Genomic DNA, 15,720 nt, shown 5'->3' with positions numbered 1-15,720 from the left:
CTTTCCCTTCTACAGTGAACTCTGATGTGGTCAGAAGAAACTTCACTTAGTTGAGATTATTTGTTTTGTTTCCCTAAATCAGTGCTCATGTACCACTCAGCAACAAATGTACAGTGGTCAGTGTTAACAGTATTACCAGTTTTCCAAGGAAGCTCTTTTAAGCAGTCTGTTTTCAGGTGACAGATATACAGAGCCCTTCAGCAGCCACACGGAGCCACCAAAGGCCACATGTAGGAATACCAAAATACTTTCCCAAGTAACAGAGGCAAGAACTTGCCCGATTTCCTGATGATCTCGCTAAGCTCAAAAAGTTAAATCGAGAAACCAGTTTTAAGCTGGTGTTAAGTTCAAGCTGCTACAGTTACGAGTGGACATCTCCGTCCAAAAAAAGGAAGGTGGTGTCATATAGAACCTTACTTGGAAAAAAGTCAACTGCTGCCAAAACGGTTAAAAGGTTAACTCTGTCCTGTACATCTGAGTGCAAATTCTTATCCAGAATGCGACTCAGTTTGCAATAAACAATCCAAGGACAACACAATAAAAGATGCTTTTCTAATCATGAAAGATGCAGTGTTTCACAAATGTCTGTAGTAGAAAAGAACCACTGAATATTTTCTAGATACTCACCTTTTTTTCCTTGAGTTACTCACAGCTGTTCCACAAATTATCACAGCACAGCCTTAAGACTGGGAAGAGAGAGTAGAAGTTTCCAGGTGCCATATCCTGGTACACAGGATAATTCAAGGAAATAATGCACTCTCTTCAAGTAACCCCAATGAAAGCACAGCATATATTTAGTATCAGTTCCAGCTGATGTCTCATTCTTCTTAACCTTGTGGGGAAGCTTAACTACTACAACTTGGACAGCAGTGTCCTGCATTACAGCTGCCAGAAGTCCCATTAACACAGGATAGTCTTTATTAATAGTCCAAAATCTCCATTATGGTCTCAAACAGTATTCAATCCCTGCTTAAAGGGCACTAATATAGGAACATTCATGAATTTCCTGTCTGGGAGCTACACACTGCAAAGCAGCATTTCAGGTCTCTGCAGCAGCTCCTCCTACCCAGGGAGGCAGCAGCTGGGACAGGCCCTTGCAGACCACGCGACAGAAGAACCTGCAGTCTCGGCTGGGCAAAATTTAGCACCTCTGTTGCATACACGTGCATGCAGCAAGGAAGCACAGATGACAGAGATCAAGTTCAGTGCTCCGATACGGAATAAGAACAAAGTATACAAACAGCTGTGCCAGCATAATCCGAAGGTCCACACAGCATTAGTGTGTTTTCCTCGGCAGAGAGCGACAGCTGATGCGTAGGAAAGAGTTCAACAGGTCAAACAGATAAAGACAATTCCTGTTAAATAATCAGGGCTCAGAGGCTTCTACAGTCAAAGATGGCATCCTTTTTATTTAACAGTCAAAAATGGGCTTTTCTTCCCTTATTTTCCTTAATCCCTCACTAAATCAAATGCTAGGACATCCCAAAGTGTTCTGTGAAAAAGCACTTCACAGCTTGCCTAGGCTCTACCACTGCAATATAGAAGCAAGCTGCATTTTATGTAAAAAAACCAAGTAATGGCATCAACACATGCCTGACTGGAGAAAAGAGGATGCCTTGCTTTAACAGCTCTCCTGTACCAGAACCTAAATGTAACTAAACACGATAGTTATTTAAAACCTCAAATACCTAATGGAGGGTTAGATTTATCCAATATCCCGTGCAATATCTTCCACTTTTAGATCTAAGTAATTCTGCCTGTGATTCCATGCCTTCCCAGTAATATTTTATCAGACAGCAGACACTGCTCCCCAGCATCCCTGTCTGGTCCTGACTGCACACAGCTCAACCACCAAACACAGCTGCAAAAATCCAACACTGCTTTCCACAGAAATACGTTCTCATCAGTTCTAACACATCATGCAGAGACTTCGCAGCCTCTCCTGCATCCCACATGGACATGGACGTGGCAAGTACATTCCTCCTTTACAATCACCTCTTAAAGCAACCTTCACATTTTGCCTTGCAACACAAAACGAAGACGAATTTCTAAAACAGTTGCAAAGAAACCGCACCAGTAGTGATCAAGCGTCATGTAGACTTGCTTTAGATGACTGCGTGACAGAACTAAAGCCAGGAGAAGTATCAGAGATCAAATGAACAACAGCAAACAAAAGACTTTTCAGAAGGGCTTGATCACAAAAGCAAACGGGTTTGTTTGGTTTTGGTGGGGTTTTTTTTAAGACAACTCAAATGCTTGTGATCACAAGCTTCCCTGAAGTAACACTGATATTTAAGCAGCGGTAATTTAAGAAACTGACTTACTTTCTCTTAAAGACATGGCAACCTCACAATTATTCAATGCAGACTTTTCTTTAAGAATTCCTCCTCTCAAGATTAACTTAGAGAAGATGCAAGTGGAAGCACATCGCTCCTTTGAGTTCTGTGTTCTTAAGGCAAATAAGTTCTGCAATATTAATCAGCTATAAGAGCTTCTGCTGAATAGCAGAAGAGTTTCCTTTCTTCATACGTATAGAACTGACAGCTGTTTACACAGACAGCTGTCTGAAGGAGCGCGACTATACCCATGAGGATGTAAGGCATATTGTACTGTGGGACTCCACACGTGCTTCTGGGGGGCGAACTGAGATTCAAAACCAGAACTAATGCCAGGGATTTTACAAAATGCATAGGGCTGTCAGTTTTACAAGAACACATCCAAATGGCATAAACTATGGGTCATGCTGAACCTCCCATCCCTCCAAACCTCAAAGCTGAAATTTCCAAGAGCTGGCACTCTGCATACACTGATGCAGCACTGCCTGCCATTCATTGGTATAAGAATAGCAGAAAATAAGAGCCAAGGACATGAGTCATGCTGAAAATACTAGCAAAAGAAGAAAAACAGCAGCTATTTGCAGGCAAGAACACTTTCCAAGGTAGAAGACAACAGCAAAAGAAAACCCAAAACCAATTTTAACAGATAGCTTGATAAATGCATTATTTGTATCTGAAGGGCATTCAGTAAGACTGCGTTCCAGATGCTTGTCGAAACTGCAAGTTCTACAAAACCCTGTAATAAATCAAAATTATTTACCACTCAGATTCATAATCATTAAGAGTACTACTCTGCCCCGTGTGTCTCACTTTGAACAGAAAAAAGATAACAAGTATGTTATGCAGCACAGAACTATTCGTAAGAGACTGTTGCTTTTGAAAAAGGGAAGGAATGAGCATCCATTCAGAGCGAAGAAATTACGCTTCAAAGTAGGAAGACAGAATTTCAGTTCAGCACAGGCTGAGCCTTGTGTATGCAACACAAAAAAGTTAATTTAGACTCCAGATACAATACCAGTTTCTGATAGCAGTTAAAAAACAGAAGGAAACCAATTCAGTGTTCAAAATGAGAACCAAATCTCCTTTATTTGGATCACAATAGCAGATTAGTACAACTAAATGTTCCACTTAATAGTAAGCTGCTATACCATTTGATGCTGCACACACAAAACGTGACATATGCACAGAGCTAGACAGCTACAGGTTGTCAGTCAGACAAGGCTGAGGAGTATCAGCACACGACAACACAACGAGCAGAGGGGAAAAGTGTCACTGCAGCTTTTCTTGCATCAGGCTTCTGGAGAACTGCAAAATGTTTTCTTCCCCAAAGCCCAAAAGAAAGCCTACAGGGCACAACAAGATGATGGGTCAGACATGCAAGTAAAACATGAAAACTTAACTTAAAGAAACAGGACGGTTTAATAAATGTGAGATTCATTCTTTAACAGAAACAGCTAATGGTGTTCTGTATGCTGCTTACACTCAGTGTACTCAGAACTGGTCAGCTCAGAAGCAGAAGCCATATGGTTATCGTTATTAATTTGGCCTGAAACCTACGCTAAGTCTAATTAGAAGAGACAGGGTGCAATAGCCAGGGTGCACGCTCCTGACCTTAATCTTAATCTACTCTAAGTGTATCAATCTACTAACAGGAAAGCCTCATAAAATCGCAACAGCACTGAAATTCTAGAGGTCACACGGCTGGGGTGCACGAGCATGCACGCACACCCACATAAGCGTTTCCATTTGGACGAGTAAAACATTTTTCAAATCAACGTCCCTGATGTCCTCTGCTATGACACTGTGGTTTGTCACCGAGTCTCTGAGTACTCTTACCTGATTCCTTTCCAGTGAAACCAAACTCGAAGATGCTCTACCACAGGGCACCCACCTCACACCAGCTGTTACTGGGCACTCCCTAAAGCAGACCAGCATAAAGCTAATTCAAAAGTAAAACCACCTAGATGTGTATAATGATGGGGACACCGGGGCCTCGACACCAACCATTTCACTCTCAAGATGTGCTCGTGTTGCATGGCACTATCATCTGACGTACGTAGAGCCACAAACAGCCGAGGGAACCAGTCCTGCTCGTACAGTACATGGGAGCTGTGAAGACAATTTTGCATACTCATCTGCATCTAAATTAAGCACCCACTGGCAAATGAAACTGGTATATTTTAATCTGAGTGTTTTTCCCTTCTTAGAACTTTCTACAGGACTGAGGCCTTGTGTAATGAAACACTGATCCTACACAGTTATCCTGCATTGCCCAATGACTAAAACACTGAGTTAATTACTGGGAACTGTGCGACTGACGGGGGGGCTGGGGCAGGGGAGAGGAATGCAAAGATGCAAGAGAATCTGGTTTTGAAAATATTTTAATGCATCTTTGCTTCTTGCCTAAGTTAATACCAGTAGGAGGTGGAGGTATAAAACAGTTTCCACTGTGACATTAAACATTTTCCATGCAAATTGACTTCTCTACTTCCTGACAAACCCATGTACCCACACGAAAGAAGGATTTCCATGGTCATTTTTCATTTGTTCCTCTTGCCTCTATAAGGATGCAGCCCTTTACCTTCGTGTTGCACTGCATATCCCTACCTTTCTCAGAACAAAGCTACATCTCAACTGATAACATCTTTCTTGACACTGCATAGGAGAAGAAATGCACTTCCAGTAATGTTGCTACCACAGCTCTACCCAACAGTTGCACATTGAGGACAGATAAGGGAGCAGTTTTGCCAGGCGGAAGGATCTCTGCTCAGCACCTACCACAACACACCCTTCTTCACCACAGTTTAATATGAAGGAGTGGGAAGAAAATAATTTTGATCAGCCTGTGGCAGATGCACCCACCCTACTAAAGACCTGAGAAAGGCCCAACACAAACAGTGCTAAAGTTTCTGGCCCTGGTGGCACCAGGTCTGCCTTCCCCCTCACAGCTCCTGTCTGGGCCACACAGTGGGGGTCAAAGGTGGGAAAGTTGGGGTCCTCAGCCAACAGGGGCTGACACGACCATGTATTGACCACAGAGCAGGTTCGACCAGGGTATCAATGGGGCCCCGTCAGAGGACTCATTGGAGTCGGTCCTCCTCGGAGCAGCGGGTCTGCAGCTGGGGACTCTCCCCTTGAGCTGGGACGCCACTTAAGGTAACTTCTCAAGATTGAGAGCCCTCCCTTTTTGGTGAGTGAGTGCACATTTTGGATCGTTTGGCCTGAACTTAAGAATTCTTAACTCAGCTGTGTCTGGTAACATTCCCAACCAGCATATCGAACCTGTGTTTGTTGAAGGTCAGTGGAATGATGTTTTGGTGAGTGAAGTTTTATCTGCATCATTTCAGTTGCAGATTAAAGCTTGTTTGAGTTCACAACTTGTGTGCGTGTAGCCATTTTGGTGCAATTCCGTGACACTGCCTCAAACAACTACCTTGAAGTTAACAGACCAACTCTTGACATTTGCTTTCACTCCAAGATTGCTTCAAGGTGCTATGCCCTAACCCAATTCACCAAAATTACAGTGGCTGCTTAATTCTTCAAATTAGGTGACTAATCTAAAAACCTGCCAGTCTTGCTCAGCATCCTGTTGACCAACTTAAAAATTAAGAAGTGATTTTGGTCTGTTTACATTAATAATAGAAGAAAAAAAATAACTAAAGAATCAGGTTCTACAGAGGTTAAGTGAAATAATCGTACCAGTGTGAAGCTTTGGTTTTTAACAAATCACGTATTTAAGCAGTTTTATTTTTACCTTTTATCATATTTAATCTTTTTTAATATTCATTTTCACTCCAGCAACATAAAAATTGCTTAAAATACACACACTGTTTATAATTCATAGGCACTTAGAACAGCTCATTTCCCACGCACCATTCCAACAAATAGTTTTTGGACAAAACCCCCCAAAACCCACTTCAGTTCAGGACTGGGCAGACCATCTGCCAGAAGCACCCACCAGTAACTGAAAGGAACGGAGTGCAGAAGCAGCAACGTGCAGTCACAGGCTGTCAGATCTGACCACCGCTGTTTGACAAACTGCTGATGAAACAGACTGCTGGCTCTGCACTAAACTGACACAAGCCAGAGATTTCATCGAATATTTTGCTTGTCATAATTCAGCTCAACTCAACAGAAAGAGGTCAAAATAGCAAATATCAACTAATAAACTTTCTTATTTAAAAAAACAACCAAAACAAAACAAACAAAAAGAGCTATTTTGACATCCTAAATTAGGATGTAAATAGCAGTTCGATGTGTGCAGTACCACCAGCCTTGCATCACTGAAAAAATGCTTTAACTGTTCATTCTTTGGTAGGACACTCATTTCCTAAAGGATAATCGATAAAGTGGCAAGATAAAGAAAAGTGGCTCTTTGCAAAATTAGTTCTGACCAGTCTACTCTGATCCTACCATTAAGTGTATGGAAAGGGCTATAACTGACATAGCAAAACTTCAGCATTATGTTCTCACTGCTGCTTTTCTAAGACTGTTCACTTAAAATAAGCTATGAAAAAATAACTAACCAAAACCACCCGAGGTTGTGCACCTAGGACGGATCAATCCTCATAAACATTAAATCTCAAATTAAAACAAAACAAAAACAACACTTAAAAAATTTGAGGAAAGATTGATTCATTTGCAGAGAAGCAATAATAACTGTTATTTGCAGGATGTCTTTAATAAGCATCCACTGTGAAGTACAACACAAGCTAAGTGGAAAACTACAGCTCACAGCACAGCCTAGTTTCTTTCCCCTCCCACGCACACGTCACTGTCACATTATCCGTAAGATTACTCAGCCCAACCAAGAGCCATGCATGGCTTCATACTTCTTCAATTTCAAAACGCTTACAAAGATCAGGTACAAGTATTTCATCCTGGACTGCAAGTAAACTTAGACACAGCATTTGTCTCAAGCTGATATTCGTAGTTCCTTCCAGTCAGCATGAAGCACCAGAGGGAAAAGCTCACATCGACCTGTAAGAGATCTCATAGGTTATACCCTTAAACTTGAATTACGTCAAATCCTATTAGGAACAAGAGGGTTACACGCAAGCTTTGTTTTCAAGTTTTGACGATTTCTCACAGTGCCTAAAATTTATAACAGGAATATGGCAACTCAAGGGGAACAACCTACTCATGGCAAAAACCTGCCTACAGGACAAGAAAGATGCAATTAGATAATGAACTATGGAGTAGTTGCAGGTGAAACTGAAGCCACACAGTATAGCACTTGTTAACTGGAAAGGAGTGCTCTTCACACAGCACTGACTGAACACGTCCTGCTAGTTAATCTGTCCAAGAAAACACACTTTGAAACCTTGCACATATTTCTGTACTTTGTTGGGCATGAAACACAGCAGTTATTCGTAAAATTTCAATAAAACATGAAAAGCAATTAAAAAAAAGCAGGTTTATGACTGGATCAATGTTTTCTCTCGGCTGCAGAGTTCAGGAGCAGTCTGTTGGCTAAGCCACGTCTGAACTCAGCGATGATTTCATTCCTGTATTCAACACTCCTGTCATGACCAACTCTGTTAATGTCACTTGATCAAAGCAATGCATGTAATCCTGCTAACGCCGGCTGTGTTTACTGAGCATTTCCCAGTTGCAATGTTGACTTAACCAGGTTAAGATGACTTAATCTCTCTTCTTTGGTTCCCTCAACTGAGTGGGTACAATCGTTTACAGTCTCCCAGTGAATCCAACTGAGATTTACGTTAAATGTTTCCTTTTAGTGGGTTATTTTTTAAACACAGTTGGGTTCCTCCATTTAATTCAAAACACAACCTTGGGGAACTGAAGGAGAAAGGGAACAGGAGCGAGCAGGTAGAGCAAAAGGAGAGCAAAGGCAGCTTTTTCAGGCAAAACCAGTCCTTACAGTAGGTTGGGTTTTGTTGGATTTGAGGGGTTTTTAAAATGACTTTTAGTCAGGTTTTTTAAATGCACAATACAAGAAGATCTTAGCTTTTCCTGACAAACGCATTCCATACCAGTGGAATAACCTTCAAGCAATGCTGCCGTCAAAAACAAGGAAAGCGCTTTGCACAGGTTAGCTCCGTGGTCCAGTACTTGAGCAAGCGGCCCAGGGTAAACACTATGACAACCAAGTTAGTGGCAAAGAGGCTTTTCCATACCTTTTCCTGCACAACAAGAGAAAAAAAAGCACACTGATGCAACATCCTTCTTCCCATTCACCGTGTACACATGGGGAAGTATACATGGAGTCACAAAACAGACAGGTTTACTAGAGCTAAGACTTCTAAACAAGCGAGTTTAGAGAAACTTCTCCAGATGTAGCAAGAGAATAAGAAAAAAAAATATTTAAGCTGTAAATTTGTTTATAAACATTCAATTTTCATTGCAAAAGTGAGCAGTTAAGGGAAACACGCACATTTTGACTGTCACAAGCCATTAAGCAATGGACTAGGTGAGTTTTTAGTTTGAGCAGCCCATGAATCACCAATGCAGACTGTCCATGTGGTGAGCACTTTCTTCCTCATGTTGTCAATCACAAAAAGTGCATGCTTTATCCTCTCAAGAAAATGTCAGTCTTTTATAGGTGCTAAACTGCAGTCTGTTGATACTAACATGGAAACTGTGAAATATAATCAGTGCAAAAAAAATTTAACATCTAAGAATTAATTCCAAAAGACTAATTTCTAAAATTCACCTACTCTAAGGCACAGAACAAAAACTCCTGATAGAGCATTCATCTCATACCTTGAAATTCATGCTACTTCGAGCAAACACAACTGCTTTTGTGTATGTCTACTTGAAAGAGTCAGTGCTTTTTACTCTTCCACCTCCTCTGTCCCATTTCGTACACCACAGCAAGTCTTCCCACAGGTCTCAGCAGCACTGAAGTGCACCAATGGAAAGGTTATGGCCTTCCCCCTCTACCTGGCCCCTCAAGTCATTTAATGATGATTTGCAAGTCATTCTTACCTTGGAATATTCAAAAGTAATCAGCAATCACCTTGTCTAGGTTGGCTTCCTACGGCCACAGGCAAAATTAGGATCAGCGCAGAGTTTCAGGTCACTCTTTATCACACATGTTGAGTTCAAGGGCAGGGGGACAGCCCAGAAAATTTGTAGTTCAGAGGATCTGGCGGTCCTTAATGACACACTGAACAACAAACACTGAAGTGACAGTACAGCTCTGGCACAAAATACCAGGCATGGTCATCATCTTCTAGGACTGATCAATAAAGGGATTACGTTTTGGGACAGACTAGTTCTTTTTATCTTACATTTCTAAGTTGTTTTGTAGTCTTTTTTTCTCAAGTTCCTATTTAGAGACATAAATAGTTTGCATAAGACCACTGGGACCTGTTCCAGAGTGCTCCTACAAAACCTGATTCTCCTCATTTGCTGACTCCAGCCCAAGTCTGCGGTGAGAGGAGCAGGAGCAAGAAATCTCAGGACAGCATTTTTTTGGTCCCTATTTTCAATCCCATTACGAACCTTTTAGTTCAAGTAGATTTGGACCACAGCAACAAAGAAGTTCCTGTATACCTTACTGGTTTTTGCATGATAACTGAAAACTAATTTCATCTGTAGAAGGGGAATTAAGCTCAAAGGGGGCACATCACAGCCCCATACAGAGTTTCCAAACTTACATGCTACAGCATGAGCTACTGAACCAGTTGTATTAAAATTGTAACCAGCTGCAAACAAACTTTTGGAGATGTTGCTCACGTATGCTTCACACCCATCATTTGCAAGTCAAGTAATGCCAATATTTATGTACTCCAAATACATAATTATGTTGCTACGGCACATAACATTGCCCCTGTAACTCAGGCTCAAGGTAACGAGATTTAATTCACTTAGAAGCAGAATTCTGGTTGACACTTTACACGCCTATCGTAACATACATGCTGCTGCAACTTTAAAGCTCATTATTACGCACGTGAGTATTCAACAATTTCAGTGAGACTCCTTGTGTTAAAAGCAGTTTTCAGAAGTGCTGTTATTCACCAAGTCAGTAATGTCCGCAACCTTTTATTACACACACGCTCAAGGTTTCAAGAACTGGACTTTCTGGTTGACACTTTACACGCCTATCGTAACATACATGCTGCTGCAACTTTAAAGCTCATTATTACGCACGTGAGTATTCAACAATTTCAGTGAGACTCCTTGTGTTAAAAGCAGTTTTCAGAAGTGCTGTTATTCACCAAGTCAGTAATGTCCGCAACCTTTTATTACACACACGCTCAAGGTTTCAAGAACTGGACTTTAGAGTACAACGGTCGGGTTTCAAAAGCACAAACATGGGCGAGTGTCCTGCTCTGAACACAAACCAGAAAAAATACTTCAGCTTTCTGTACCTACTGCAGTTTAACAATTCCACCTGCTGCTTCCTAAGAGCTGCTTACTTTTCAGCTCAATACGATGCAAAGTGCCATACCTCTAACATCACCACCTAGCAGAAAATCATTAACACTGTATCTGCTAGTTTCTGTAAGGAAAAAAAAGGTGATGAAGCAGCAAAAAAAGCTCCAGATACTTTTTTTTTAAGATCATTAAGTTTTGGTCAAGTTAATACTTTTAGTTCATTTTTTTTTCATTCTCAGAATGAAAATTCCCTGAAGATGCAACTGAGATTAAGAGCCTATATCTATAGTTTAGGAATATAATTATAGCATCTCTAATTACCATCAGAACAAGCTTTACAAGCTTTTTTAGTAACTCCAGGTAACAGCCGTATGATTAGACAACATTAAAGTTTAAAATCGGAATTGCAATTACAGCAATTTCTACTTCTAGGTCCACTGTACCATTACAGGGTCAAAAAGGCGGTTTAATTCTTACCTTTCCCACTTGAATTCAGTTTATTCCCAACTGAGAACTTTCTAGAGTTGAAACCATTTTCTCTCTCATAGTTTGATATTGCTATATGCTTTCTCCCCACATTATTTCATGATATACACATTCAAAACCAATTAAAACAGTTTTCATATAAACCCTCAGGTATTTAAATTATAAAAATTAAACAAGAATCACATAAAATGCTATTACAGAACAGTATCTGAGCATATAAATACTTAAACACTAAAAAAATTTCCATACCTACCAGAACACCCACAGCTATTTCATGCTGCAAAAAAGGTACAGTTAAATTCACATTTCTCAGTCTATTGCAGTGTGTCCACTGATAGGAAGCCGTTTTTTAAAAAAAATGTTATTTAATTAGCAGAAGCTGAAAAACTCATCTTCAAGAAATACTGATTCAGTTCTGAAGAGACCCTCCTCACGCACTGACAGCCTGACTCCAGCTCTGGGGGCAAGCAGCCAAAAGCTCTCCACTGTGTCCAGAGGCGGAGAGCAGCAAGAAGCAGCACTTGCTCTCAAATGAGCATTACAGCTGACAGTTCTTATTGGTCACACGGCCTCCCAAATGAAAACACTCCCTTGCATGTCTTGAGAAATAAACTAAACTTGTCCTCCTTCCTTCACCCACAAATGCACATTTTTTATGGAAAATGGTTATATAGCAACAAAGCTGGGGAGATCAATCTTCTGGTTCTGGAAGACCAAAAACAAACCCCACAAAACACCCAAAGGAAAAAAAAAAAACAAAAAACCCTTAGTTTCACTTCAAGTAATTTTTTATCATATAACACAAGTAATTACCTACTTTTATGAGAAATTCTAGAGTGTGATTTCGTTATTACAACTTTTTATGAAAAATAACAGAAAATAATTGGAAAAAAATCTTAGAACTGTTAGACTGCTGCACACATTCTGAACACGTAACAGGGAGTTTTTATTGTAACATGCAGCTGTCAGGTCTTGCAAAACTTCTGGAACTCAAAGGAAAAGCAGAAATAAAAAGTGCATTTCCCTCTCTAGTTCCCTCTCTTATTGCACCAGTCCTGGACAGCAATGGTGAGACAGCTACTCTCTTCACCAGAAAATGGGAAAAAGCCACATGGAAAGGACTTGAGCCTTGGAAATGCATGAGCTTCAACAAGGCCAAGTGACATGTCCTGCACTTGGGTCACAACAACCCCACGCAATGCTGCAGGCTTGAGGAGTAACTGGAGATCTGCCCAGGGGAGAAAGAGCTGGGGGTGCAAACTGACGGTAGGCTGAATACGAGCCAGCAGTGTGCTCAGGTGGCCAAGAAGGCCAACAGCATCCAGGTCTGCATCAAGAATAGCATGGCCAGCAGGACTAGAGAAGTGATTGTCCCACTGTTCTTGGCACTGGTGAGGCCACACCTCAAATCCTGTGTTCAGTTTTGGGGCCCTCACTACAAGAAGGACATTGAGATGCTGGAGCATGCCCAGAGAAGTGCAACAAAGCTGGTGAAGCTCCCCTCACAAGAGGGGAGACCTTATCACCCTCTACAGCTACCCGAAAGGAAGCTGTAGCAATGTGGAGGTCAGCCTCTTCTCCCTGGTAGCTAGTGATAGAACAAGGAAAAATGGCCTCAAGTTGCACCAGAGAAGGTTTAGGTTAGATGTTAGGAAGAGTTTTTTTACTGAAAGGGTTGTCAAGCACTGGAACAGGCTGCCCAGGGAGGTGGTTGAATTACCATCCCTGGAGACAAGTAAAAGATGAGCAGATGTCATGCTTAGGGACATGGTCGATTGACAGACTTAGCAAGGCTGGATCGGTGGTTAGACTTGCCCTTAAATGGTCTTTTCCAACTGAAACCATTCTGATTCTATGCAATGGGTATCCTGAACAAACAAGTAATAAAAACTTCATTCAACAGAGATTAGATGCATCCCACTATTGCAAACTTTCACCCAAAACCTAAACACGATTTTGCTCTATGTGCATTTTTAAAAGCCTCAAAATACTGAGTAATCATAGGATCACAGAATATTAAGAGTTGGAAGGGACCTCGAAAGCTCATCCTGTCCAATCCCCCTGCCAGAGCAGGATCACCCAGACCAGGTCACACAGGAACACGTCACAGAATCACAGAATCACAGAACGTTAGGGATTGGAAGGGACCTCAAAAGCTCATCCAGTCCAATCCCCCTGCCTGAGCAGGAACGCCTAGATGAGGTTGCACAGGAAGGCGTCCAGGCGGGTTTTGAATGTCTGCAGAGAAGGAGACTCCACAACCTCTCTGGGCAGCCTGGGCCATGCTCTGTCACCCTCACAGTAAAGAAGTTTTTCCTTATGTTCAGATTGAACCTCCTATGCTCCAGCTTGCTCCCATTGCCCCTTGTCCTGTCATTGGACATCTATAATAACAGGTAAGATAAACCACACTTAGCATCAACAAGATGAATAAGCTCCATTCACAGTATGAAAGGGCAAAGTCATACTGAGTACTACATAGCTCGGGTATGCAGGGGTGGGATTGAGGGTTACTTTTCCTTCTTTAACTAAAAGAAATACCTCACTTTTCCACATGGTACAAAGGCACTTGTCCTTATAAAGACTATACCAACATCAAATTTGAAGCTTTCAGAAACCTTCAGTCCTATATCACAGATATTTATTCGGAGAGTGAAGGAAGGAAGGAAAAAAATAACCACGCAGCATTTAATGGAGCTTTGTTTTAACAGTCATCTAGAAGTGAAAGCATCTAGGTTGTGTTACCACTGTGCAATCCCAGACTTGCAACTGAAAGGTGAAATTCCCAGTAACTGATACCAAAATTTTGCACTTGAAGGTTTTACTTTTCCAGATATAATCTTAAAAGCTAACAAATTATCTCAAGTGCAGATATACACTGGGACAGAAGCCCTGTTACATACGCGGTAGGAAACATCAATACTGAGGAGTTAATTAAAATAAGAACTTTGTCTTCGTCTCAGTATTATTACTTACCCGCTTTGGCCCACTAAAAATCTTCCTGGTGTTTTCCTTAGATTTATCACCTTGTTTATTTGTGGATTTCTTATTGCCTTCAGGCACACCAGATGCATCCTCTGAGAACTCCAGAAGATCTGTAAAAGGTAAATATAGACATGAAACAACCATATTGAAAGCTGTTGAACTGCTAGAGCATTTCTTGCATCTGACATCTCCCCATCTCCAACTACTGAAATTAAATAACCTTCATCAGAAAAATCAGCTTTAAAGACAAGCAGAGTTCTGGATGGAACTCAGGTTTATTTACTGGACTGTCATAATAAACAGACTATACATTACAAGGTACACTGTCACAGTGATTATAGCATGTCTTGCTCATTGTATAAGCTTCAAGTTCTTATTTCCCATTTTATACCCCTGTGAATGCCAGGTTACCTTTTATATGTGCTTACTTATGGTTTACTACTACAGCTCTGAGCAGCAGATGAATTACACAGTAGGGGTTCTTCAAAAGTGTGAGATTAAGAGATATACAAGAATACTTCCCACTCCTAGTACAGGATGGAAGAATTGATCCTACGTCACTTCTCATGAAGGCAGACTGTTTATGTTTGCCTATTCTGCTATAAGTAATATTAAAAAACCATGGTCATCAGCTCAGAAGAGTCAGCTAGAAGGAATCACCAGAAAGGCCTTTCAATATATTCAATACCTGCCTTACCAGTAGTTCTAGTACTCAGTTTTGAACAGTTAATCTGCAATTCACTGAGCTAATTAAACTCTTTTCCTATTTTATTCCTTTAAACTTGTGTTGAATTTGAAGCATTATCCCCTGGAGAACAGCTTATGTTCTTTTACTTGGCACAAACCAGAAGTTACCATAAATTTAAAGACGGAAAGAGAGAGAGGCACAAAGCAGCACTGTTTCATCTGATAAACAGTTTAGAAAACCGATCTATTCCAGAGAAGCTGCTGCTGTTTGAAGACTGCACTGCAAAAACACAAGGAAGTTGGATCGGTTACTCTAATCCCAAGTACACTCACATCCAGTAAACAGGACTGGCCAAATGCCTAGATAAGAAGGTAATCGAAAGCAAATCAGGCAAGCAATTTTCTAATGGTACTCCCACAAGGACACAAAACTCATCAGTCTTATTCCTCTGCTGGAACTTAGCGATAAAGGAGTCAAATCATATTGCTTTGGTACACATCCTTACAAACCCTGAAACACTTTTGAAGAAGCCAGCCAGGTCTACTACAGCAGACTACAGCAATTACAAACAAGCTACAGTAGGAACGCAAGATGTGCTTTCACTCACCAGATCAGCACAATAATTTGTGCCTCGTGCTAAGACTTGGAGTTGGTATTGCGGTTAATACAGGTTAATAGTGCTCCGTATCAACTAAGTCACAGTTTTAAAATCATCTAAGCATGTCTGTTTGAATTCTACTTCTATGTGATCCTGAACAATGACATTTAAATTACATAATGTTAAAATCAAAGAAATTTCTTGATAAAAATGTTTCAACTCTGTCCTGGTTTGAGCTAAATAGAACCAGTTTTCTATTTAGTGACTTCCCTTTTCAGCTC

The 15,720-nt window shown here is 40.9% G+C and overlaps 1 protein-coding gene across 1 annotated transcript in view; it reads right to left on the bottom strand.

The window, feature by feature from the left end:
• Window positions 1-14,263, bottom strand: part of WAPAL (wings apart-like homolog (Drosophila)) — a gene marked incomplete at its 5' end in the record, with an annotated part of 41,556 nt that extends 27,293 nt beyond the window's left edge. Inside the window, one exon of the mRNA XM_010194456.1 lies at window positions 14,145-14,263. Coding sequence (XP_010192758.1) covers window positions 14,145-14,263 — 119 coding nt within the window. The remainder of the gene's footprint in view (window positions 1-14,144) is intronic.
• Window positions 14,264-15,720: the final 1,457 nt, after the last annotated feature.

This window comes from Mesitornis unicolor, unplaced genomic scaffold (genome assembly GCF_000695765.1).
Source record: "Mesitornis unicolor isolate BGI_N332 unplaced genomic scaffold, ASM69576v1 scaffold26901, whole genome shotgun sequence".
Taxonomy (NCBI): domain Eukaryota; kingdom Metazoa; phylum Chordata; class Aves; order Mesitornithiformes; family Mesitornithidae; genus Mesitornis; species Mesitornis unicolor.
Note: the sequence above shows the minus strand (reverse complement) of the source record. Positions and strands in the feature narration are given on the sequence as shown.